Consider the following 27,909-nt stretch of genomic DNA (forward strand, 5'->3'; position numbering starts at 1 on the left):
AAGACATAAAATATAATAAACTATTAACACAAAAATAATCAGTGAGGAAGGCAAGGTACAAGTTGAACAAGTTCTTTCTCTGACGTGAAATAACAATATAATGCGAGACAACTGATTTTCTCTCTTAGTCTCTTGATGGAGATAATTAAACTTCTTTCCAAACACAGTCCTTGTGATTGGGAACATCATAATCATCTGAGGTGTTAGGTTAAAATAAGTTCTATTTGAACCTGGAAATCAAAATTTGAGGGAGAAAAGGTTGCAGGAGAACTTAGCTTTGAAGGGCTTCCCCTGATGTACCACCATCTTTGTGACCCCTCCCCCTTCTCCAGGACTTGGGCCACTTGGCTATAGCAGTGTGCAGTAATTTCTGTGACCAGTGACTCTTTCCTGAGAATAAGAGTGTAGGGAGACAGAAATCAGGTTAAAGCCTATGAAAATTGCAAATGCCTCTTTAACATGTTTGCACTATCTAATGGATCCTGGTTAAAGACGAGAGAGGAAAGGGGTTTGAAGGATTAAATCCATTGTTTGTAGCATTTCATAATATCTTGTTATGTTTTCCTTCTGTTATTTAATTGTTTACAACAAAGCGTAGGCATGGATAAAAGAAATGAAATCTCAGGAGCTGATTTCATCCTCCTAGGCCTTTTCCTGGATATGAAACATATCAGATTTTTTATTGGTGCTATGCTTGTGATTTACACTGTGGCTCTGACTTTGAACTTTGTCCTAATTCTCCTGATCTGCGTGGATTCTCACCTCCACATGCCCATGTACTTCCTGCTCAGCCAACTGGTTCTCACGGACATGATGTTAATCTCTAGCACAGTACCCAAGATGGCAAGCAATTTCTTCTCCGGGAGGAGAAACATATCACGAGTGGCCTGTGGGACTCAGATCTTCTTCTTCCTGACTCTAGGAATTGCTGAGTGCATCCTCATCACCCTCATGTCCTATGACCAGTATGTGGCCATCTGTAACCCTCTGAGATATGCCCTCATCATGAGCCAGAAGGTCTGTCTGCAGATGGCTGCCATCTCCTGGGCTGGGGGCGCCCTTACATCCCTCGCACACACGGCCTACACCATGCATTTCCCCATCTGCGGTTCCAGAGAGATTTCCCATTTCCTCTGTGAGGTCATGGCCATTCTAAAATTGGCCTGCCTATGAGAAGGCTGTGATAGCGACAAGCATTGTGGTGCTCCTCATCCCCTTGTCCCTTATCATGTTCTCTTATGCTCTCATCTTCCTTGCCATCCTCCGCATGAAATCCCCAGAGGGAAGGGACAAAGCCTTAGCCACTTGCTCTTCCCACCTGACTGTAGTGTGCCTCTATTACGGCCCTGCCATGGTGGTCTACATGAGGCCTAGTTTTTATCATAATCCCAAGCTGGACCAGGTCCTCCTTGTACTTGGCCCTATTCTCACACCTTTGCTAAATCCTCTGATTTATGGTCTTAGGAACAAAGAAGTGGTGGGGGCCCTAAGGAAGGTGCTGAGTTGATGATACTGATGTCAAATTAAAAGAAGAAGATATACCCACCTCTAATCACTAACTTTAATTCAGCCTAAATAAGTTAGACTCCTATGTCAAGAGTTCTTACTTCTCGAGTTATTCATTCACTAAACAAATATGTAATGAGGGTCTCCTATGTGTCACATACCATTTTATGTACTTTTGATATCCTCTTTAGAATTGCTTTAGAATCCTGGTGGAATTTCTCAGGGTTGTATTTTTTCTATTTTTAATCGGCATCACTTGTACTTGCCTTCTTTGAAACATCCTTACAATATTAAGTTTCTATCCTGAATCTGTGAACTTCCACAAGTGTGGTGGTGGTAGGAAACTGATGATAAAATTCCACAGAAAATTGCTGGAAAATTGGATCAAAGATAGAACTTTATATCCCTGAGAATCACATAGGTCTCATTCAACCCCTGAAAGAAGCACATCTTGACATAAACCCAGAAATGTTATATGCTTGACTTCTTCATCTTCCAAAACATGCACGCATCCATCCACATACAAAAATGGCCATATATAAACTACTCCTGATGCAGACCACTTTGCATTTCCAAAAACTTTAATTAAGTTTATTCAAAAGTTGAGCTGTAACACTGCAACAGAGCAAACAGTAGAATAAAGAATAGCCAAGATTACAGATTTTGATCATAATTACAAGGCAACTGAGCATAAACCAGTGGATGGAATGTTTTCACTATTTAGCTCAATCAAATAGTTAATTTGAATGCAATTAACTCATTTAAATAAGTAAAATGATAATATTCCAATGCATCTCGATACTATAATTATTTAGAGAGCCATGAAGTCAATTAAGAAGAAAAGGAAATGCAATTTAAACAAGAATGTGCAGTGGCCTAATGAATTAAAAGGTGTGTGTATAACTCAAGTCTAATGTAGGAAACGAGAACTAACTGCAAGTCAGAAATATCTTGAGGATACGTGGATGAAACTCCTTGATCTACCGAGTGGATAAGCAGAGTAATCAATATCTGAATGCTTAAGACTTGCGAAAGTTAACAACTGAATAAAAGAGAAGTATGATGTGCCAAATGAGATCAAAGACTCAGAGTATTTTATGGTATAAAAATATGAGTCTCTTTAATGATGATTGTATGGACTATGCAAAGACCTGTTGATAGAGAAAGGATCAAATCATCTTAGTCCCTGAGCTATGGCTTACAAATCAGTTCTTGCTATTTGTTGTTTTTCCCTTGCTGCTTTTAATATGTTTTCTTTGTATTTAAGTTTTGATAGTTTGATTAATAGGTGTCTTGGCATGTTTCTCCTTGGATTTATCCTGTATGGGACTCTGTGCTTCCTGGACTTGATTAACTATTTCCTTTCCCATATTAGAGAAGTTTTCAACTATAATCTCTTCAAATATTTTCTCAGTCCCTTTCTTTTTCTCTTCTTCTTCTGGGAACCCTATAATTCGAATGTTGGTGCGTTTAATGTTGTCCCAGAGGTCTCTGAGACTGTCCTCAGTTCTTTTCATTCCTTTTTCTTTATTCTGCTCTGCAGTCGTTATTTCCACTGTTTTATCTTCCAGGTCAATTATCCGTTCTTCTGCCTCAGTTATTCTGCTATTGATCCCTTCTAGAGTATTTTTTTATTTCATTTATTGTGTTGTTCATCGTTGCTTGTTTCTTCTTTAGTTCTTCTAGGTCCTTGTTAAATGTTTCTTGCATTTTGTCTATTCTCTTTCCAAGATTTTGGATCATCTTTACTATCATTATTCTGAATTCTTTTTCAGGTAGACTGCCTATTTCCTCTTCATTTGTTAGGTCTGGTGGGTTTTTACCTTGCTCCTTCATCTGCTGTGTGTTTTTCTGTCTTCTCATTTTGCTTATCTTACTGTGTTTGGGGTCTCCTTTTTGCAGGCTGCAGGTTCATAGTTCCCGTTGTTTTTGGTGTCTGTCCCCAGTGGCTAAGGTTGGTTCAGTGGGTTGTGTAGGTTTCCTGGTGGAGGGCACTAGTGCCTGTGTTCTGGTGGATGAGGCTGGATCTTGTCTTTCTGGTGAGCAGGTCCACGTCTGGTGGTGTGTTTTGGGGTGTCGTTGCCTTATTATGATTTTAGGCAGCCTCTCTGCTAATGGGTGGGGTTGTGTTCCTGTCTTGCTAGTTGTTTGGCATAGGGTGTCCAGCACTGTAGCTTGCTGGTCGTTGAGTGAAGCTGGGGGCTGGTGTTGAGATGGAGATCTCTGGGAGATTTTCGCCGTTTGATATTATGTGGAGCTGGGAGGTCTCTTGTGGACCAGTGTCCTGAAGTTGGCTCTCCCACCTCAGTGGCACAGCCCTGACTCCTTGCTGGAGCACCAAGAGCCTGTCCTCCACATGGCTCAGAATAAAAGGGAGAAAAAATAGAAAGAAAGAAAGAGGATAAAGTAAAGATAAAATAAAGTTATTAAAATAAAAAATAATTATTAAGAAAAAAATTTGTTTAAAGTAAAAAAAAAAAAAGAAAAAAAACCCCAGACGGTGAGAACCCTAGGACAAATGGTGAAAGCAAAGCTAAACAGACAAAATCTCACACAGAAGCATACACATACACACTCACAAAAAGAGGAAAAGGGGAAAAAATAATATATCTTGTTCCCAAAGTCCACCTCCTCAATTTGGGATGATTCGTTGTCTATTCATGTATTCCACAGATGCAGGTACATCAAGTTGATTGTGGAGATTTAATCCTCTGCTCCTGAGGCTGCTGGGAGAGATTTCCCTTTCTCTTCCTTCTCCGCACAGCTCCAGGGGTTCAGCTTTGGATTTGGCCCCACCTCTGCGTGTAGGTCGCCTGAGGGCGTCTGTTCTTCGCTCAGACAGGACAGGGTTAAAGGAGCAGCTGATTTGGGGGCTCTGGCTCTCTCAGGCTGGGGGGAGGGAGGGGTAAGGAGTGCGGGGTGAGCCTGCGGCGGCAGAGGCCAGCGTGACGTTGCACCAGCCTGAGGTGCGCTGTGCGTTCTCCCGGGGAAGTTGTCCCTGGATCCCCGGACCCTGGCAGTGGCGGGCTGCACAGGCTCCCGGGAGGGGCGGTGTGGAGAGTGACCTGTGCTCGCACACAGGCTTCTTGGTGGCAGCAGCAGCAGCCTTAGCATCTCATGCCCGTCTCTGGGGTCCGCGCTTCTAGCCGTGGCTCGCACCCATCTCGGGAGCTCCTTTAAGCAGCGCTCTTAAACCCCTCTCCTCGCGCACCAGGAAACAAAGAGGCAAGAAAAAGTCTCTTGCCCCTTCGGCAGGTCCAGACTTTTTCCTGGACTCCCTCCCGGCTAGCTGTGGTGCACTAACCCCTTCAGGCTGTGTTCACGCCGCCAACCTCAGTCCTCTCCCGCCATCGACCGAAGCCGGAGCCTCAGCTCCCAGCCCCGCCTGCCCTGGCCGCTGTGCAGACAAGCCTCTCGGGCTGGTGAGTGCTGGTCAGCACCGATCCTCTGTGTGGGAATCTCTCCGCTTTGCCTTCCTCACCCCTGTTGCTGCGCTCTCCTCCGTGGCTCTGAAGCTTCCCCCTCTGCCACCCGCAGTCTCTCCCCGTGAAGGGGCTTCTAGTGTGTGGAAACCTTTCCTCCTTCACAGCTCCCTCCCACTGGTGCAGTTCCTGTCCCTATTCTTTTGTCTTTGTTTATTCTATTTTCTTTTGCCCTACCCAGGTACGTGGGGGACTTTCTTGCCTTTTGGGAGGTCTGAGGTCTTCTGCCGGCGATCAGTGGGTGCTCTATAGGAGCAGTTCCACGTGTAGATGTATTTCTGATGTATCTGTGGGGAGGAAGGTGATCTCCGCGTCTTACTCTTCCGCCATCTTCTCCAGCCTCCTCACAAATCAGTTCTTGTATGCCAGAGGAATTTAACACTCAACACCTCAGTAAAGACATTACACAATATCAAGAAGAACAGAGTCCATGGCATGTGCAGAGGTAGTCTCTCTGCCACAACTTTGAAGATGCCACCAAATCAGTACTCATCAAAATGAAACCGTCTAAAAGGTCCATGTCAGCCTTTTGGTGGCAAAAACTTTCTCAAGCCATGCCTCAGATTTACTGAATAAAACTCTGTAGTTACCAAGTTCCAGTGTGATCCATATTCCCCACAAAGTTTGAAAAGCACTGATCTAATCCCATTCTTCTCCATCCCCAATTCCACTGTCTTAGTTCAGAATTTCATCCCCTCTCCCTTTATTATTTTAATAGCTTCATTACTGGTATTCATGCCTCAGTCTCTTCCCATTCCATACACTATCCACAAAGTTGCCAGAAGTGAGTTTTCAGCCAGGACAGTGTGTTCCTTCCATTTCCATATTAAAAAAAAATGATAATGCCTATCTTATATTCAAACTCTTTAGCATGGTAAATTATCTAACTGAAATCCAGACTGAACCCTGACTACTTTCTTCCATTCCTTTCATATATTCATACTTCAACTTCATAGAATCATCTCCTTTTCCTTCTCACAGTACTACTTCCACTTGAGTGGAAGTCAACTTTCTTGCCCAAAATGACCTTCTCACCTGCCCTAACCTTTTATTTATGATGTGAACACAGAGCTCGGAGAAAAATTAATTTGGGTTTAATCTTGGCTTGCCAGAGGTGTAGTGTTGGACAATGTACTTATGCCTCTGTGCCCTCATATACAGAACTGGAATTAGTAATACCTGTCAGGGACCTAAGGAAATTACATGTCAATAAATACCTGGCCAGTAGCAGTCATTAAATATCTCTCATTTTCTTCAATTCCTGATTCAAATATCATCTACTTGGACCCTCAATAAAGTTAATCCCTTCCTCTCTCCCTTTCCTCTACACTTGTTTCCAGAGGTTTAAATCTCTAACTCTGCATTTGAGATTGTGGTATGGCTGTGGCTTCTTTGTCCTGCTAGTGACTGATGGCTTCTCCACTTACGACTGTGCCTACTTGGAATCACCCTTACTTCCAGGTAGAGTGTCATGCACAGCACAGGGATGACTCAGTATTCCCTGCATCATACTGTGATCAGGACCCAAGCATCACACAAAAGCATAAATTGCATAATTCAGTGTCATTAAGGACATTCATGAGGTTGGTGATCTATTTTTTTAGAAACAACTAACCAATCAAGAAGAGTATTCACAGAAATCAAAGAATTTGCAGGAAAAAGAAAGACAGCATTTTTGAAATGAAGAAAGTAACCCACCTAGGATTCTGAAGTTCTGGGTTTCCTTCCTTTTCTTCCTTTTAATGTATAAAGTAAGTTTGTATGGTTTTTCTTTGCTCCCATGGGTACACAAAAGTTATAGCTATTTACAAAGGAGCTACAGTGTGAATGACCTGAAGACCAACAGAAAAGATTTTCTTTCTTTTATAAAGATATAAAGAAGGAACCACAATGAAATGGGTAGGAGGGGCAGAGACACAGTAGAGTCAGGACCAATACTCATGGATAGGTGACCCAAACACAGGAGGACAATTAAAATTGCAGAGGAATGAGGAGTTTGAGCCCCACATTGGGCTCCCTAGCCTGGAGGTCCTGTACTGGGGAGATGAGCACTCAGAATGTTTGGCTTTGAAAGCCAGTTGGCTTATTTCTGGAGCAAGAAATGGCTGTGGGAAACAGAGACTCCAGTCATAAAGAGTGCACACAATATCTCACATGCTCTGAGACCCAGGACAGAAGCAGTAATTTGAAAGGCGCCTGGATCAGACTCACTTGCTGATCATGGAGAATCTCCCAGAGAGGCAGGAGGCAATTGGGACTCACCCTGGGGACATAAATGCTGCAGTAGATATTTTAGGGAGCTCATCCTACCACGAGGACACTAATGCTGCAAAGCACCATTTTAGATTCTCCCTTTTGCTTATTATTCCTGGGACACGGCCCCAACAACCAGTCTTGGGATGCTTCAGGCCATGCAGCTAGCTAGGCAGGGACACATTAGCAGGCCAGATGCCTTAGGACCAACTGAGCCCCCAGCTGCCCCAGGACCTGGCTCTAACTACTAGGGGGCCCAGGATCCAGCCCCACCTACCAGTGGCCAATACAAGCACCAGGACCTCCAAGGCCCTGCAGCCAACCCTGTCAAGAAATGGCCCAATCACCAGCAGACCAGCAAATCCCCAAGATAGGATTGCCTTTTCTCAGGATTGCTTTGACTATTTAGGGTCTTTTGTTTTTCCATACAAATTTTAAAATTATTCTACCTTTGTGGGAAATGCCATTGGTATTTTGGGAAGGATTGAATTAAATCTGTAGATTGCCTTGGATAGTATGGTCATTTTAACACTATTAAATCTTCCAATAATATATGGAAGAAAATAAGAACAAGCTAGTTACCATTACTGAAATTGAATCAGTAATTTAAAACTCCCCACAAGGGCTTCCCTGGTGGTGTAGTGGTTGGGAGTCCGCCTGCTGATGCAGGGGACGCGGGTTCGTGCCCTAGTCCAGGAGGATCCCACGTGCCGCGGAGCGGCTGGGCCCGTGAGCCATGGCCGCTGACCCTGCGCGTCCGGAGCCTGTGCTCCACAATGGGAGAGGCCACGACAGTGATAGGCCCGCGTACCGCAAAAAAAAAAAAAAAAAAAAAAACTCCCCACAATCAAAAGTCCAGGACCAGATGTCTTCACAGGTGAATTCTACCAAATACTTAGAGAAGAGTTAACACCTGTCCTTCTCAAGTTCCAAATTACAAAGGAAGGATTACTTCCAAACTCACTGTATGAGGCCAGGATCACCCTGATACCAAAACCATACAAAGATATCACATACACACACAAATAAATAAATAAAGAGAAAATTACAGGCCCATATCACTGATGAACATAAATGCAAAAAAATCAACAAAATACCAGCAGGCTGAATCCAATAATACATTGAAAGGATCATACACCAAGATCAAGTGGGATTTACCACAGGGATGCAACGATTCTTCAATATCTGGAAATCAATCAATGACAAACTGAAGCATAAAAAGTATATAATCATCTCAATAGATGCAGAAAAAGCTTTTGACAAAGCTTTTGACAACACCCATTTATGATAAAAACTTTCCAGAAAGTGAGCACAGAGGGAACCTATCTCAACATAATAAAGGCCATATATGACAAAAACACAGCTAACATTATACTCTATGGTAAAAAGCTGAAAGCATTTCCTCTAAGATGAGAATCAAGACAAGGATGCCCACAGGATGGGAATAAAGACTCCACTCTTGCCACTTTTATTCAACATAGCTTTGGAAATCCTAGCCATGATGATCAGAGAAGAAAAAGAAATAAAAGGAATCCAAGTTGGAAAAGAAGTTAAACTGTCACTGTTTGCAGATGACATGCTACTATACATAGAAAATCCTAAAGACACCACTAGAACTCATCAATGAGTTCAGTAAAGTTGCAGGATACAAAATTAGTATATGGAGATCTGTTGCATTTCTATACATGAACAATAAAATGTCAGAAATAGACATTAAGGAAACAATCCCATTTACCTTCACATCAAAAAATATATATAAAATACCTAGCAACAAACCTGCCTAGGGAGGCAAAAACCTGTACTCTGAAAACCGTAAGATGCTGATGAAAGAAATTGAAGATGACACAAACAGATGGAAAGATATACCATGTTCTTGGATTGGAAGAATCAATACTGTTAAAATAACCATACTACCCAAGGCAATCTACAGGTTCAATGCAATCCCTATCAAAATACAAATGGCATTTTTTACAAAACTAGAACAAAATATTTTTAAATTTATATGGAAACACAAAAGCTCTGAATATCCAAAGCAATCTTGAGAAAGGAGAACGGAGCTGGAGGAACAATGTTCCCTGACTTCAGACTGTACTACAAAGCTACAGTAATCAAAACAGTATGGTCCTGGCGCGCGCGCGCACACACACACACACACACACACACACACACACACACACAACACACACACACAACACACAAATGGATCAGTGGAACAGGATAGAGATCCCCGAAATAAACCCACACACTTATGGTCAATTAATCTATGACAAAGGAAGCGAGAATACACAATGGAGAAAACACAGAATCTTCAATAAATGGTGCTAAGAAAACTGGACAGATACATGCAAAATAATGAAATTAGAACATTCTCTAACACCATATACAAAAATAAACTCAAAATTGATTAAAGACCTAATTGTAAGACCTGATACTATAAAACTCCTGGAGGAAAACAGAGACAGAACACTTTTTGAGATAAATCTCAACAATGTTTTTTTTGGATGCATCTCCCAAAGAAAAGGAAATAAAAGCAAAAATAAACAAATGGGACTAATTAAACTTGAAAGATTTGCACAGCAAAGGAAACCATTGACAAAATGAAAAGACAACTTTTGAATGGGAGAAAATATCTGTAAATGATATGACTAATAAGGGATTAATACCCAACATATATAAACAGCTCATACAACCCAATATCAAAAAAAAAAAAAAAAAACCAAAAAACAAAAACCTGCTTTAAGAAAAGGGCAGAAGATGTGAATGGACATTTTTCCAAAGAGGAAATGCAGATGGCCAACAGGCATCTGAAAAGATGCTCAACATTCCTAGTCATCAGGGAAATGCAAATCAAAACCACAATGAGATATCACCTCACACCTGTCAGAATGGCTATCATCAAAAAGAACACAAATAACAAATGTTGATGAGGATGTGGAGAAAAGGGAACCCTCATACACTGTTGGTGGGAATGTAAATTGGAGCAGCCACCATGGAAAATAGTATGAAGTTTCCTCAAAAAAACTAAAAATAAAACTACCATATGACCCTGGAATTCCACATCTGGGTATATATTCAAAGAAAACAAAACCACTAATTCTAAAAGATACATGCACCCCAATGTTCATAGTAGCATTATTTACAATTTCTGGGATATGGAAACAACCTAAATGTCCATCAACAGATGAATGGATAAAGCATAAGTGGTATATATATACAATGGAATACTACTCAGCCATAAAAATGAATGAGATACATGGGAGGAGCTTCAAGATGGTGGAAGAGTAAGACGTGGAGATCACCTTCCTCTCCACAAATGCATCAGAAATACATCTACATGTGGAACAGCTCCTACAGAACACCTACTGAATGCTGGCAGAAGACCTCAGACCTCCCAAAGGCAAGAAACTCCCCACGTACCTGGGTAGGGCAAAAGAAAAAAGAAAACACAGAGACAAAAGAATAGGGATGGGACCTGCACCAGTGGGAGGGAGCTGTGAAGGAGGAAAGGTTTCCACACACTAGGAAGCCCCTTCACGGGTGCAGACTGCAGGTGGCGGAGGTGGGGAGCTCTGGAGCCATGGAAGAGAGCGCAGCAACAGTGGTGCGGAGGGCAAAGCAGAGAGATTCCCACATAGAGGACTGGTGCTGACCTGCACTCACCAGCCCGAGAGGCTTGTCTGCTCACCTGCCTGGACGGGCAGGGGCTGGGAGCTGAGGCTCGGGCTTCAGAGGTCAGACCCCAGGGAGAGGACTGGGGTTGGCTGCGTGAACACAGCCTGAAGGGGGTTAATGGGCCACGGCTAGCCGGGAGGGAGTCCAGGCAAAAGTCTGGAGCTGCCGAAGAGGCAAGAGACTTTTCCTTGCCTCTTTGTTTCCTGGTGCATGAGGATAGGGGATTAACAGTGTCGCTTAAAGGAGCTCCAGAGACGGGCGCGAGCCGCGGCTATCGGCGTGGACCACAGAGACGGGCATGAGATGATAAGGCTGCTGCTGCTGACACCAAGAAGCCTGTGTGCAAGTACAGGTCACTACCCACGCCAACCCTCCAGGGAGCCTGTGCTGCCTGCCACTGCCAGGGTCCCGGGATCCAGGGACATCTTTCCTGGGAGAAAACAGGGCACGCCTCAGGCTGGTGCAATGCCACGCCGGCCTCTGCCACCGCAGGCTGGCCCCGCATCCACCTCCCTCCCTGTACCCTGAGTGAGCCAGAGCCCCAGAATCAGCTGCTCCTTTAACCCCGTCCTGTCTGAGCGAAGAACAGATGCCCTCAGGCGACCTACATGCAGAGGCAGGTCCATATCCAAAGCTGAACCCCGGCAGCTGTGAGAACAAAGAAGAGAAAGGGAAATTTCACCCAGCAGCCTCAGGAGCAGCGGATTAAATTTCCACAATCAACTTGATGTACCCTGCATCTGTGGAATACCTGAATAGACAACGAATCATCCCAAATTGAGGAGGTGGACTTTGGGAGCAAAGATATATATATATTTTTTCCCTTTTTCTCTTTTTGTGGGTGTGTAGGTGTATGATTCTGTGTGTGATTTTGTCTGTATAGCTTTGCTTTTACCATTTGTCCTAGGGTTCTCTCTCTCTGTTTTTTTTCTTTTTTTCCTTAGTGCAGTTTTTAGTGCTCATTATCATTGGTGGATTTATGCTTTGGTTTGGTTGTTCTCTTCTTTCCTTCTTTCTTTATTTTCTTTTTTTATTACTTTTATTTTTTTACTTCTAATAATTATTTTTTATTTTGATAACTTTATTTTATTTTTCTTTCTTTTTTCTCCCTTTTGTTCTGAGTCGTGTGGCTGACAGGGTCTTGGTGCTCTGGCCAGCTGTCAGGCCTGTGCCTCTGAGGTGGGAGAGCCAAGTTCAGGACACTGGTACACCAGAGACCTCCCAGCTCCACATAATATCAAATGGTGAAACCTCTCCCAGAGATCTCCATCTCAATGCTAAGACCCAGCTTCACTCAACGACCAGCAAGCTACAGTGCTGGACACCCTATACCAAACAACCGGCAAGACAGGAACACAAACCCACCCACTGGCATACAGTCTGCCTAAAATCATAATAAGGTCACAGACACCCCAAAACACACCACTGGATGTGGTCCTGCCCACCAGAAAGACAAGATCCAGGCTCATCCTCCAAAACACAGGCACCAGTCGCCTCTACCAGGAAGCCTAAACAACCCACTGAAACAACCTTAACCACTGGGAGTAGACACCAAAAACAATGGGAACTATGAACCTGCAGCCTGCGAAAAGGACACCCCAAACCAAGTAAGTTAAGCAAAATGAGAAGACAGAGAAATGCACAGCAGATGAAGGAGCAAGGTAAAAACCCACCAGACCACACAAGTGAAGAGGAAATAGGCACTCTACCTGAAAAAGAATTCAGAATAATGATAGTAAAGATGATCCAAAATCTTGGAAATAGAATGGAGAAAACACAAGAAACGTTTAACAGCGACCTAGAAGACCTAAAGAGCAAACAAACAATGATGAAACACAATAAATGAAAATTTTAAATCTCTAGAAGGAATCAATTGCAGAAAAACTGAGGCAGAAGAACGGATAAGTGACCTGGAAGATAAAATAGTGGAAATAACGACTGCAGAGCTGAATAAACAAAAAAGAATGAAAAGAATTGAGGACAGTCTCAGAGACCTCTGGGACAACATGAAATGTGCCAAGATTTGAATTATAGGGTTCCCAGAAGAAGAAGAAAAAAAGAAAGGGACTGAGAAAATATTTGCAGAGATTATAGTTGAAAACTTCCCTAATATGGGAAAGGAAATAGTTAATCAAGTCCAGGAAGTGCAGAGAGCCCCAAACAGGATAAATCCAAAGAGAAACACACCAAGACACATATTAATTAAACAATTAAAAATTAAATACAATGAAAAAATATTAAAAGCAGCAAGGGAAAAGCAACAAATAACATATAAGAGAATCCCCATAAGGTTAACAGCTGCTCTTTCAGCAGAAACTCTGCAAGCCAGAAGGGAGTGGCAGGACATGTTTAAAGTGATGAAAGGGAATAACCTACAACCAAGATTACTCTACCAGCAAGGAACTCATTCAGTCGTCAGAGAAATTAAAACATTTACAGACAAGAAAAAGCTAAGAGATTTCAACACCACCAAACCAGCTTTACAACAAATGCTAAAGGAACTACTCTAGGCAGGCAACACAAGAGAAGGAAAAGACCTACAATAACAAACCCAAAATTAAGAAAGTGTGAATAGAAACATACATATCAATAATTACCTTAAATGTAAATGGATTAAATGTTCCAACAAAAAGACATAGACTGGCTGAATGGATACAAAAATGAGACCCGTATATATGCTGTCTACAATAGATTCACTTCAGACCTAGGGACACATACAGACTGAAAGTGAGGGGATAGAAAAAGATATTGCATGCAAATGGAAACCAAAAGAAAGCTGGAGTAGCTATTCTCATATCAGACAAAAGAGACTTTAAAATAAAGACTATTACAAGAGACAAAGAAGGACACTACATAATGATCAAGGGATCAATCCAAGAAGAAGATATAACTTTGTAAATATTTATGCGCCCAACATAGGAGGACATCAGTACATAAGGCACATGCTAACAGCCATAAAAGGGGAAATCGAGAGTAATACAATCATACTACAGGACTTTAACATCCCACTTTCACCAAGGGACAGATCATCCAAAATGAAAATAAATAAGGAAAAACAAGCTTTAAATGATACATTAAACAAGATGGACTTAATTGATATTTATAGGACATTACATCCCAAAACAAGAGAATACAATTTCTTCTCAAGTGCTCATGGAACATTCTCCAAGATAGACCATATCTTGGGTCACAAATCAAGCCTTGGTAAATTTAAGAAAATTGAAACCGTATCAAGTATCTTTTCCAACCACAGTGCTGTGAGACTACATATCAATTACAGGAAAATATCTGTAAAAATACAAACACATGGAGGCTAAACAATACACTGCTTAATAACCAAGAGATCACTGAAGAAATCAAAGAGTAAATTTAAAACTACCTAGAAAGATATGACAATGAAATTGCAATGTCCCAAATCATATGGGATGCAGCAAAAGCAGTTCTAAGAGGGAAGTGTATAGCAATACAATCCCACCTCAAGAAACAAGAAACATCTCAAATAAACACCCTAACCTTACACATAAAGCAATTAAAGAAAGAAGAGCAAAAGAAACCCCAAAGTTAGCAGAAGGAAAGAAATCATAATAAAGATCAGATCAGAAAAAAATGAAATAGAAATGAAGGAAATAATACCAAAGATCAATAAAACTAAAAGCTGTTTTTTTGAGAAGATAAACAAAATTGATAAACCATTAGCCAGACTCATCAAGAAAAAAGGGAGAAGACTCAAACCAATAGAATTAGAAATGAAAAAGGAGAAGTAGCAACAGACACTGCAGAAATACAAAGGATCATGAGAGATTACTACAAGCAACTCTATGCCAATAAAATGGACAACCTGGAAGAAATGGACAAATTCTTAGAAAAGCACAACCTTCCAAATCTGAACCAGGAAGAAATAGAAAATATAAACAGAGCAATCACAAGCACTGAAATTAAGACTGTGATTAAAAATCTTCCAAAAAACAAAAGCCCAGGACCCGATGGCTTCACAGGCGAATTCTATCAAACATTTAGAGAAAAGCTAACATCTATCTTTCTCAAACTCTTCCAAAATATAGCAGAGGGAGGAACACTCCCAAACTCAATCTACAAGGCCATGATCACCCTGATACCAAAACCAGACAAAGATGTCACAAAGAAAGAAAACTACAGGCCAATATCACTGATGAACATAGATGTAAAAATCCTCCACAAAATACTAGCAGAATCCAACAGCACATTTAAAAGGATCATACATCATGATCAAGTGGGGTTTATTTCACGAATGCAAGTATTCTTCAATATATGCAAATCAATCAATGTGGTACACCATATTAACAAACTGAAGGAGAAAAACCATATGATCATCTCAATAAATGCAGCAAAAGCTTTTGACAAAATTCAACACACATTTATGATAAAACCCCTCTGGAAAGTAGGCATAGAGGGAACTAACCTCAACATAATAAAGGTCATATTGATAAACCCAGAGCCAACATCATTCTTAATGGTGAAAATCTGAAAGCATTTCCACTAAGATCAGGAAAAAGACAAGGTTGCCCACTCTCTCCACTATTATTCAACATACTTTTGTAAGTTTTAGCCACAGCAATCAGAGAAGAAAAAGAAATAAAAGGAATCGAAATCGGAAAAGAAGTAAAGCTGTCACTGTTTGCAGATGACATGATACTATACATAGAAAATCCTAAAGACACTACCAGAAAACTACTAGAGCTAATCAATGAATTTGGTAATGTAGCAGGATACAAACTTAAGGCACAGAAATCTCTGGCATTCCTATACACTAATGATGAAAAATCCAAAAGAGAAATTAATGAAACACCTCCACTTACCATTGCAACAAATAGAATAAAATACCTAGGAATAAACCTACCTATGGAGACAAAAGACCTGTATGCAGAAAACTACAAGACACTGATGAAAGGAATTAAAGATGATACAAACAGATGGAGAGATATACCATGTTGTTGGATTGGAAGAATCAACATTGTGAAAACGACTATACTACCCAAAGCAATCTACAGATTCAATGCAATCCCTTTCAAACTACCAATGGCATGTTTCACAAAATAGAACAAAAAATTTCACAGTTTTTATGAAATCACAAGAGACCCTGAATATCCAAAGCAATCTTGAGAAAGAAAAACTGAGCAGGAGGAATCAAGCTCCCTGACTTCAGATTATACTACAAAGCTACAGTAATCAAAACAGTATGGTACTGGCACAAAAACAGGAATATAGATCAATGGAACAGGATAGAAAGCCCAGAGATAAATCCACACACATATGGTCACCTTATCTTTGATAAAGGAGGCAAGAATATACAATGGATAAAAGACAGCCACTTCAATAAGTGGTACTGGGAAAACTGGACAGCTACATGTAAAAGAATGAAATTAGAGCACTCCCTAACACCATATACAAAAATAAACCCAAAATGGATTAAAGACCTAAATATAAGGCCAAACATTATAAAACTCTTAGAGGAAAACATAGGCAGAACACTCTATGACAGAAATCACAGCAAGATCCTTTTTGACCCACCTCCTAGAGAAATGGAAATAAAAATAAACAAGTGGGACCTAATGAAACTTAAAAGCTTTTGGACAGCAAAGGAAACCATAAACAAGACAAAAAGACTACCCTCTGAAGAGGAGAAAATATTTGCAAATGAAGCAACTGGCAAAGGATTAATCTCCAAAATTTACAAGCAGCTCATGCAGCTCAATCTCAAAAAAACAAACAACCCAATCCAAAAATGGGCCGAAAACCTAAATGACATTTCTCCAAAGAAGACATACAGCTTTCCAACAAACACATGAAAGGATATGGAGCATCACTAATCATTACAGAGATGCAAATCAAAACTACAATGAGGTATCACCTCACACCAGTCAGAATGGCCATCATCAAAAAATCAACAAACGATAAATAATGGAGAGGGTCTGGTGAAAGGGAACCCTCTTGCACTGTTGGTGGGAATGTAAACTGATACAGTCACTATGGAAAACAGTATGCAGGTTCCATAAAAAACTAAAAATAGAACAACCATACAACCTAGCAATCCCACTACTGGGCATATACCCTGAGAAACTGATAATTCAAAAAGAGTCATGTACCACAATGTTCACTGCAGCTCTATTTACAATAGGCATGTCATGGAACAACCTCTGTGTCCATCGACAGATGAATGGATAAAGAAGATGTGGTGCATACATACAATGGAATATTACTCAGCCATAAAAAGAAACTAAATTGCATTATTTGTAGTGAGGTGGATGGACTTAGAGTCTGTCATACAGAGTGAACTCAAAAAGAGAGAAACAAAAACCGTATGCTAGCACATATATATGGAATCTAAAAAACAACAACAACAACAAAAAACGGTTATGAAGAACCTAGGGGCAGGACAGGAGTAAAGACACAGATGTAGAGAATGGACTTGAGGACATGGGAAGGGGGAAGGGTAACCTGGGACGAAGTGAGAAAGTGGCATGGACTTATATATACTATATATACTATCAAATGTAAAATAGATAGCTAGTGGGAAATATCCACATAGCACAGGGAGATCAGCTCAGTGTTTTGTGACCACCTAGAGGGTGGGATAAGTAGGGTGGGAGGGAGACGCAAGAAGGAGGAGATATGGTGATATATGTATATGTATAGCTGATTCACTTTGTTATAAAGCAGAAACTAACACACCATTGTAAAGGAATTATACTCCAATAAAGATGTTTAAAAAAAATCCTTTATCTGGTAAAGTTGTCCTTTAGATATGAAGGAGAAATAACTACTTTCCCAGACAAACAAAAGCTGTGGGAGTTCTCAACCACGGGATCTACCTTGCAAGAAATTCTGAAAGAAGCAGAAATGGAAAGGAGGTGAGAAGGCATAGAGTGGCTGCATGGAAAAAAAGACCCAACTATATACTGTACACAAGAGGCTTTATACACTTTAGCTCCAAAGGCACACATAGGCTCAAAGTGGTTAGAAGAAGATATCCCATGCAAATGGAATTCAAAAGAAAGTGGGTAGCTATATATATATATATATATATATGTAAAATACAAAATAGACTTCAAGCCAAAAACAGGAATAAGAGACAAAAGGGTCTTTATATAATGATAATGAGCTCAATACATCAAGAATATATAACAATTGTAAATATATATGCACCCAACATAGGAGCACCTAAATGTATTAAGCAAATACATTAAGCAAATACTAACTGATCTGAAATGAGAAATAGACAATAATACAATAATAAAAGGGCAATTCAATACCTCACTCTCAGCAATGGATAGATCATTGACAAAGAAAAACCAAAAGAAAATGTTTAAACCGAACCAGACTTTAGAACAATAAACTTACAGACATATATAAAACATTCCATCCAACAGCTGCAGAATACACATTTTTCACAAATGCACATGGAACATTCTCCAAGATAAAGCATATAAGACACAAAACAAGTCTTAGTAAATTTTAGAAGATTGAAAGCATTCTCTTTTCTGACCACATTGGTATGAAACTAGAAATCAGCAAAAGGAAAGCTAGAGAATTTACAAATATGTGGAAACTAAACAACACACCTTTAAAAAACAAAAGAAATCAAAAGGGAAATTTAAAAATATCTCAAAACAACTGCAAAAGGAAGTACAACATACCAAGTCCTATGGGATGCTGCAAAAGCAGTTCTGAGAGGAAAGTTTAAAGCAATAACTGCATATACTATGAAACTAGAAAAAAAAATTAAATAACCTAACTTTAAACCACAAGAGCATAAAAAGAAGAAAAATTAAGCACAGGATCAGGAGAATGAAGGAAATAATAAATATCAGAGCAAAATAAATAATACAGCAACCAGAAAAACAATGGAAAAGATGAAAAAACTAAGAGCTGACTTTTAAAGATAAACTAAATTGACAAATCTTCAGCTAAACTAACTTAAATAATGAGAAAGAAGACTCAAATAATAAAATTAGAAGTGAAAGAGGAGACATTACAATTGATATTACATCAATACGTAGAATCATAAGAGACTACTATGAATAGTTATACACCAACAAATTAGATAACATAGAAGAAATGGATAAATGTTTAGAAACACACAACCTACTAATGCTGATTCAGGGAAAAAAAAATAGAAAATCTGAACAGAACAATAACAAGTAAAGAGATTGAGTAAGTACTCAAAACCTCCCAACACAGAAAACCCCAGGACTAAACAACTTCACTGGTGAATTCTACCATACATTTTAAAAAGAATAAATGCCAATCCTTCTCAAGCCCTTCCAAGAAATTGAAGATGAGGGAACACTTCCAAACTCATTCTACAAGATCAACATTACCCTGTTACCAAAACCAGATAAAGACTCTACAAAAAAACAAAACTACAGACCAATATCCCTGAGGAATGTAGATGCAAAAAATTTCAACAAAATATTTGCAAACTGAATTCCAGAACACATTAAAAGGATTATGTACCATGACCAACTGGAATTTACCTCTGGGATGCAAGGATGGTTCAACATATACAAATCAATAAATGTAATATATCACGTTAATAAAATGAAAAAAATAACATGATCATCACAATAGAGTCAGAAAAAGCATCTGACAAAATACAACAGATAATAAATTTTATGTTATGTGTTTTACCACCTTTTTTAAAAAAGACATAATAGCCTGGCAATCAATGAAGTCTTGTAGACAAAGTCATTTTCATGGTTCATTTGAAAAGTTTCAATGTTGTGCATGCTTCCATAGTTTGGTGTACTAAGTTTTGTTTCGTTTTTAATTTTGTCTAGTTTCTCAACAACTAGAAGAATTTTGAAATGTCATCCAGAATAACCAGGACACCTTTCATATCCTTTCTAGTTCAAAGATTCATGAATGGTTCTGCAGTACTAGAGTAGACAAGGTAGACAATCTGTTCAAGTGCTTCCCCAATTGTGGGATTGGTGATAGACCATAGTTTCATTTTGTACCTTAAAGTCTTCCTTTGGGAATATGCCAACAAGGAATGTCATCTGGCCTTGACTGCCAGTTGTGATACTTGATATTGTCTACAGTCTTCTACTGTGTTAGTTTTGGCATCATTTAGTGGCCTGGGATAGACTGCACATGCTCCTACATCAATCATACATCAATTACAACCTGCGACCAAACATCTGTCTAAGTGTAAATATTTCCTTTAGCTCTTAAGAGAGGAATCACAATTGGCCATTCTGTAGCTTCTGGAAGCTTCACAAACTGTTTTCACAACCATTCAATTAATTGATTTGGACCATCAGTAAGATAAAAAACACCTGGTTAATATTTCAGGATCATCATGATGCAAGAGATGAAAACTGAAGAGTAGAATTTGATGAACAAACTTCTCCTTAAGACAAATGTTTTAAAGTATCCAGGCTAGATTTCTAAAGATGGAAATAATGCACCAAAGGTATAAACATTTTTTAATGTTCACTCTGAAAGTATTTCAAACCTACAAAACAGTTCCAGGGATACAGATAGTTCCCTTTTACCAGTCTTCCCCAGATGCTGACATCCTGCATAACCACAGTACAGTTGTCAAAGCCAGGAAATTAATATTTATAAAACAGTATAACTATGGATCTTATTCAAGTTTCACCAATTGTCCCACTAATGTTCTTTCTGAAAGCTTTTTTGTGGAACCTGGCGAGTATCACACATCACATTTGTTATACTTCCTTGGTCTCATCTAATTGTGGACAGATCCTCATTTTCTTTGTCTTTTACAGCCTCAACACTTTCAAAAGGTATTCAACTGTTTTGTGGAATGTCCCTCAGTTTGCGTTTGTCTCATGTTTTCTCATGATGTAGAATGCAGGCTGTACATTCTGGGCAGGAATATCACAGTGTACCTACCATACCTGGGGAGAGTGGGGTAGGACACATGATGTCTCTATCTCAATACTGGGGGTATTAACTTTGACTGCTTGGTTGTGGTGGTGTGCCTGATTTCTCCACTAAGCAGTTTCTGTTTATTCCCCCTGGATATCTTGTGAGGAAATGCTTTGCCCTCCTAAGTTTAGCATCTACTGACAGTTCTTGCCTGCAAAATTACTGCTGTGGTGTTTGCCAAATAGCAGTATTTTATTTCCATCCTTCCTTCTACATTTATAATTGGGATTCCACTGAAGGGAGGATCTGCCCCTTTTATTTACGTATTCACATCACAATGGACCAAACATTTCCTTTTCTATGGGTATGAACAATTTTTAAGATTTTGGATGGACCTGATAAATTGCCTTCAGAAAGAGTGTACAGATTTACACTCCCTCAGGTACTACATGAGTCTGTCACCTTTCTACACCCATACCAACAGTAATTATGTACAAATAAATTCACTTGTTTAAAAAAAGGATATCTAGTAATTACTTACCTTTGCAGTTTATTGCCTCTTATGTATCTTCACTGTTCATTTGTTTTTCATCTTCCATCATTTGTTATTTTATATAACATTGCACATTTTACCCTTGTCACCTATGTGTTTATGAGATCTTTTTGCACTGAGGATATTATTACAAATGGAATTATTTGTAACATATTTTCTCAGTTTCTTTGCATTTTACCTTTACTAATGAATGTCAATTTTACAGTTTTATATGGTCAAATATATTGATGTGTTTCTTTTTCATTTGTGCTGTTGTAGAAAGTTCTTTACCAAATAAAGACACTCAACATGCTCTCTTAGATTTTTGATTAAGTCCAAATTTTTATATGTATTTCTTTTATTCTTCTGGATTATATTCCACTAGGCTTTCTAACATAAACTTTTTTCTTTGTTTCAGTATTTTCCCCCAAAGTTCAGGAATTTTTAAAGGTAGAATTTAAATCACTGGGGAAATATATATATAACTTTTAATATTAATATGATGCTAACCATCCATTTGGGGGAAAAAACTCCCTACTTCACACTATTTATAAAAATGGATTCCACATGGATATGTGTATTAGAAAAATATTTTTTATCAAGAAAATACAAACTCTACAAATCTAGTCAGCTGGATAAATACATGGCAGATTATCTGTCCCTGGACAGTTTGCTAGCATTAAATTAAAGTGAAATAAATATGATTAAGATATCCTTCATCATATTGATACAATATTGCCTATATCTTAGATTATAACTGAGAGCATACACTATAAAATCTTTTTACTGTTCACGAAAGTTTCTCTTAAGTTTTTGGTTACGTTCAAGTCTCCTTATCAGGACAGCTATACCCCAAAGCAAGATTTTTATTTGAATAAAAAAGGGCCCATAAGTTGAAATAAAAAACAGTATAAAATATATATTTATAAACATTTATGATTACTAACATAAATATTAATTTATATTACATGTAGGCATAACAGAAGATGATAAAAAGATAACTGTAAGGAAGACGAGGAAGAATACAAAACCAAATCAGGGATTCAGGTCTCCTTTTGTCAACACAACACACAAAGGCCCCAAATGCTATATGTAATTAGCTGTAAACATCTCATAACAAACCAAACATCCAGGGGGCTCCCTCTGCCCAGGATGCATTACCGGATGTGGTACGCCCTGAAGCACTTGGCATGGACACCCTTCTGGCACTTCTCACAGCGGGTGTTGGTCTGTGAGTGGCACAGGGCACACCGGGTCCTCTTGTCCTGGTGGATGATCCAGTGCCCAATCATGTCAAAGCGGCTCTCGGTTTCCAGCCGCCTGCTTCGCCTCCCTTGGGATGATGTATCGGCGTTGCTCTCTAGGTACACGCAGGCCACGTATCTCCGGAAGGCCAGAAGGTCCACCTGGGCATCATGGCAGCATATCCTGTGCAGCTGCCATGCATTGTTAAGAGCAGCGTCAATAACATAGCCAATGAAACTCGAGTACCACTTCATACCCCGGATCTTCACCTTGTACTTGGCGATGTTCTGGTCCATGCGGCCGACACCCCCGACCTTCTCCTGGTACAGCCTCAGCAGGGATGGCTGATGAACCTGGGCCTGCGTCTTGGCTGCTCCCGAGTGATGGCTGGTCAGCCCTGCTGGCTCTATGCCCACAGCGTTGGAGCAGATGTTGACCACACTGCTATCATGCCAGCGGCACACGATGATCTCCTCACTCTCATCAACTCTGTAATCAAACGAACCCCTCTTCATTCTCTTCAGTTCTTTGGGATCTTTAAGGGGACATCGTTCAGTTCTGTACTCACGAACAGTTCCTGTGGCCTTCACTCCTTTCTTCCTTAAAATGGACATCAATTTGACACTTGTAAAAACCTTGTCAAAAAATATGTGGTATGGCAGACACCCACGTGTCTGAAGTGCATCCACAAATTTCACCACCATACTGCCTCCTAGGTCCAGGCCCCTGTCTGGCTTAGTGAACAGTGTGCCCTGTGAGGGCTCGAACCACACCAAATAGCCCCTGCTGGTCGTCCCACACCAGATCTTGTAGCCCAGCCGCACAGGTTTCCCCGCAGGCAGACGCTTGGACCCCCGGTGTCCAAAGTACTCACACATAGACTCGCCAAAGCTGTAGAACTCTTCCAAGGGTGCATGCTTCTGGAAATTGTAGTTCATGCGGACAATGAGAGGCCTCACCTTGGCAAACCTATCACTTTCATCAAGCTCATTGTTATCTGCAAAATGCAGGTATGAGAAGATCAGTTCAAATCTGTCCCTTCTAATTGCATCAGCCACAAGATGATGATGTGAATCAGGGGATGTTTCCCAAAACATCCTTCTCCTTGGATAGGAGATATACCCACTTAAAATCAAAATGCCCAAAACACACTTCAATTCCTGAGCTGTGAGACCCAGGTTGACATTCTTCTGCCAAGCATAACGATTGGTTTCATTAACAATAAAATTAATTGTTCCTTCATCAAAAAACAATTCAAAGAGGCCTACAGGACTCAGTTCCTGGCTTTTGAGATCCTCCATATGAGGATCCGATGCTGTCCAACTGGTGAAGTCCGGGCAGATATCTCTTTTGGTCCAAACATGTTGAGGTTCCACTCCTGCCTTTTGCTTCTTCATGGCTGGCTGCAGCTGCAGGTCATCATCATCCTCCCCGGTGCCAGAGTCCTCAGGCACAACAAAGGCATGCAGCACATTGCCAGGCAGGAGGGTTCCTCGCCGGCCATCTTCATCACCCGAGTCCTCATCAGTGAAGTCCCCTGAAGCATTGTTGGGCGGTGCAATGAAGATCTCCTCCCTACTCTGGCCAGACTCCTCCTCCTCCAGAGCATTCAGAACCTCAAGCAACTTCATGGACTTCAGCTTTGAGCCGGTTCTTCTCCCGGTAGTGAGGCTGCTGCGATGACAGGAAACAGAATGAAGAGAGGCCATGCAGGAAAGCCAGTGCTTCAGCAGAAAACTCCACTAAAGCATTGCCCAAGAGGAGGGCACTCCCACTGCAACAGCATCTTGGACCTAACACCGTAAGTCACAGTGCCAGATAAGTGAATTTTCCAGACAAACACAAATTATTCATCTAAGTGCAGAAGTATTTTAATGAAGGGAGACATTCTAAAGAGGTATTCCATACTTCCTTTCCTTCTTAAATAAAGTGTCTGAATAGAGGATCCCCTCTAGTGATGAATCCAGGTGCCACTGTTATCACCTGGTTAACAGTAACTGTCAATGGGAAGGCTCGGCTGCTGAAGTGACATCCACCGATGTCTCCTGACTCAGTGGCCCTAGCAGCTCTGCTTTCATGCTTCTGCCTTATCTGTCTCTTCCCTTTTTCTTATTCACTTGGCATATATAAGTTTCCTCACTTCCCCAATTCTCAAACTCTCCATACTTGAACTCTCACTACCCAAATTCAGGACCTAAACAGATTCAGACAGATCTTCACAAAGCTCCCTCAACATCTGATATCCTACTGCATACTAACTGCTAAATAGATTTGGAAACATGGAAACCCCTGCTATTCTAACTCTCCCTGTACATGTAGGAACCAAATGCAAGAGATATTTGTATTTAGTGGGCACCAACCACGAGCAGGTGCTGCCCAGGGGCTGGCAGTGAGCACACTCCACTCCCTGACCTGCATAGCACTTGTTTCCAAATGGAGGAGACAGATGACACATCAACAAACACGCAGCTATGCAGGACGGCATCAGGTAGTGATGAGGGCCATCCTGAATAAGGGACAGAGAGTGCAGCAAAGGAACAGGGCTGGGGGTGCTACTTTAGACATATGATGAGGGAAGGCTCACAGGGCAGATGGCCTGGAGAGGCGGAGTGAGCCTTGCAGACAGCTGGAGACTGGGTGTCCCAGAGGGAGAGAAAGAACTGTAGGTACAGGTGCGAGGCCCTGTGGTTGAAGGGACTTGATATCTATGAACAGCAAGGAGGTTAGTGACACTGCAGATGTAGTGAGGGGAGGAGAGTAGAGCAGAGGTGGCTGCGTCCAGGGCCAAGGCCCCACAGGGTTCCAGAGGTCCTGATCAGGACTTCCAGTTGTATTCAGTTATCACAGGAAGCCCCTGAGGGGATGGAACAGGACAGTGAGGGGTCAAATACATTACTCTGGCTGAGAACAGACTGGACTTGGGAAGGTGGACACTGCTGCTGCCCTATGCCTTGGCCTCTGCATGAGAAAAGCCGTGTACCAGAGGGAGGATGCAGGCTTTACCACAAAGGCTATTTCTCTGCCTGCTCTTAGGCTTTGGAGTTTAAGCTGCATTAGAGATTCACTCCAACCTCACTTCCAGGACACTGACTCCACCAGCCACCCCTGCTGGAGGCTAGAGCACAAGAAGTCTGACCTCTGGGGAGATGAGGTATGCCTCAAGCTCTCCATGGCCAGCCAGACAGGGAGAGGAAACCTGAAGCTCTTCCTTTCCATGGACCTCGAACTAAGACACGTTCTCAAAGGGTAACAGCCATCTTCATGCCTCCCCTGGTCTACAGCAGCAGATCCAGGCCTGCCCAGCCACAATCTCTGCTAGTCTCACCACTCAAACAGGCCCTCAAACACCTCTGTGCATACCTGCTCAAACCCTTGGAGTGAGAAAGCCTGCAGGAACTGAGGCAGCCCCACAGACAACCATCTTGTGTCTTGAAAGATGAGGAAAGTAAATCATGTTTTTAGATCAAGTGCAGAACTAGAGCTACACAGCTGCACCCGTACTGTACCATACACACGCCTTTGTCTGCCTTGTCTTTTCTCCAATCTTCCTCTCTTCTCTCCCTCCTTGGTGCTTCATAGACACCAAGTGCTTAGGGTGGGTAGCAGGACTGAGAACTGAAAATGTTATAGACTTAGTCTTTCAAAAGCAGAGAAGTAAATATAGTTAGCCTTGAATAACATGGGTTTGAACTATGTGAGTCCACTTATACATAGATTTTTTTCGGTACATACGTCCTGGAGTACTACATGATCCTCAGTGGGTTGGAACTGCCAGTGCAGAGGGCCCGATTATAAAGTTATACACAGATTTTCAAATGCGAAGAGTCAGCACCCCTAATCCCCATGTGTTCAAGAGGCAACTGTACTTGCATAAAGCCTTTCAACAAACATTACTCCTACCTTGATGATGAAGCCATGGTATATTGTGAACATGAGCTTGTCTTTACTTGTAGAGTCTAAGAATCTGTAAGACAACAGAAGTCAGTTTTAAGAAATCATATCTTAATTAGCAAAGGAATAGGACCTTCTCTACCATTTAAGGGGAAAAAAATCTCAAGATTCACTATCAACCAGAGGGAAATGGATCAAGTACACACAGGAAATGAGGTGTAGTTGACTGGCTAGTCAGAGGGAAAAAGAACAAGCTCCCCCATCTCACACCTCACAACAAAATACATTCTAGAGCGGGGTTTCCCACAGTCAGAACTATTGGCATTTTGTTTCTCGTGGGGGGGTTGTCCTATGTATTATGTGATGTTTAACAGCATCCCAGGCCTCCATCTACTAGATACCAATAGAACAACTACCCCACTAGTTGTGAAAAACGAAAAGGTTTCTAGACAAATGTCCTCTGGTGGGGAGAGTAGGAGGTAAAATCTCCCCTGGTTGAAGACTACATACTGTCCTACATCAGCACTGCCAATAGACCTTGCCACAATGATAGAAATGTTTTATATCAGTGCTGTCCAATATGGTAGCCATGAGCCACATATGGGTATTAACCACTGGATATATGGCTAGTGTGACTGAGAAATTGAATTTTTAATTTTATGTAATTTTAAGTAATTCAAATTTAAACAGTCACATGTAGTGGCTACTATATTAGATAGCGAAGTCCTAGATGTATTAAGTATTAATTGCAAAAAAGCAAAACTTTTAAAGTATATTAATGACCACAGAGGGAAACGTTTCTTATAGAAAACACAGAAACTTAAAGGAAGGTGGATAATTTTAACTACATCAAACTTCCAACAAACCTGTAGTAGGCAGAAGGCCCAAAGGACCCTAAATACGTTGAACTCAAATAGGGCTACACCAAGACACATTATAATTAAATTGTCAAAAGTCTAAGACAAAGAAAGAATTTGGAAAGCAGCAAGAAAAAGAGAAATTACATACAGGGGAATCCCTATAAGACTAGTAGCAGATTTTTCAACAGAAACTTTTCAGACCAGGAGAGAATGGGATGATATATTGAAAATGTAGAAAGAAAAAACTATCAACTAAGAATGTTATTCCCAGCAAGCTGTCCTTCAAAACTGAAGAAGACATAAAGACTTTCACAAGCAAACAAAAGCAGAGGGTGTTCGTACCACAAGACCTGCTTTAAAATAAATGCTAAAAGGAATTCTTCAAGTAGAAGTAAAAGGGCACTAATTATATCATAAAATCATATGAAGAGAGTGTAAAACTCATTGGTAATGGTAACTATAAAGTCAGTCAGGTAATAGGGGTGTATAATTCACTAACAACTCTAGATTTAAAGTTAAAAGTTAATGCATATATGTAGATTCTAGAAAAATGGTACCGATGAACCGGTTTGCAAGGCAGAAATAGAGACAC

At 40.6% G+C, this 27,909-nt stretch overlaps 2 protein-coding genes across 7 annotated transcripts in view; one reads left to right on the forward strand and one right to left on the reverse strand.

Moving 5' to 3' along the window:
• Positions 1-600: 600 nt before the first annotated feature.
• Positions 601-1,507, forward strand: LOC115846242 (olfactory receptor 2V1-like). Its single transcript, XM_030844804.1, is given in 2 exon segments — positions 601-1,166; positions 1,168-1,507. Coding segments are annotated over 2 exon segments (906 nt in total).
• A 609-nt stretch (positions 1,508-2,116) lies between these two features.
• PGBD2 (piggyBac transposable element derived 2) overlaps positions 2,117-27,909 on the reverse strand; it is a 49,564-nt gene continuing 23,771 nt past the window's right edge. For 2 of the 6 annotated variants that reach the window (XM_030844739.2, XM_060296772.1), the window contains exons 2-4: positions 26,467-26,530; positions 22,483-24,240; positions 2,117-3,866 (exon numbers count right to left, since the gene is read on the reverse strand). In XM_030844739.2, the coding sequence (XP_030700599.2) occupies positions 3,647-3,866; positions 22,483-24,240; positions 26,467-26,483 (1,995 nt within the window). In that variant the 5' untranslated portion in view covers positions 26,484-26,530 and the 3' untranslated portion in view covers positions 2,117-3,646. Of the gene's footprint in view, positions 3,867-11,282; positions 11,562-22,171; positions 24,241-26,466; positions 26,531-27,909 lie in introns of those variants that run through there. The other 4 variants (XM_030844741.2, XM_060296773.1, XM_060296775.1 and 1 more) reach the window with 4 other exon arrangements.

This window comes from Globicephala melas, chromosome 3 (assembly GCF_963455315.2).
Source record: "Globicephala melas chromosome 3, mGloMel1.2, whole genome shotgun sequence".
Lineage (NCBI taxonomy): Eukaryota > Metazoa > Chordata > Mammalia > Artiodactyla > Delphinidae > Globicephala > Globicephala melas.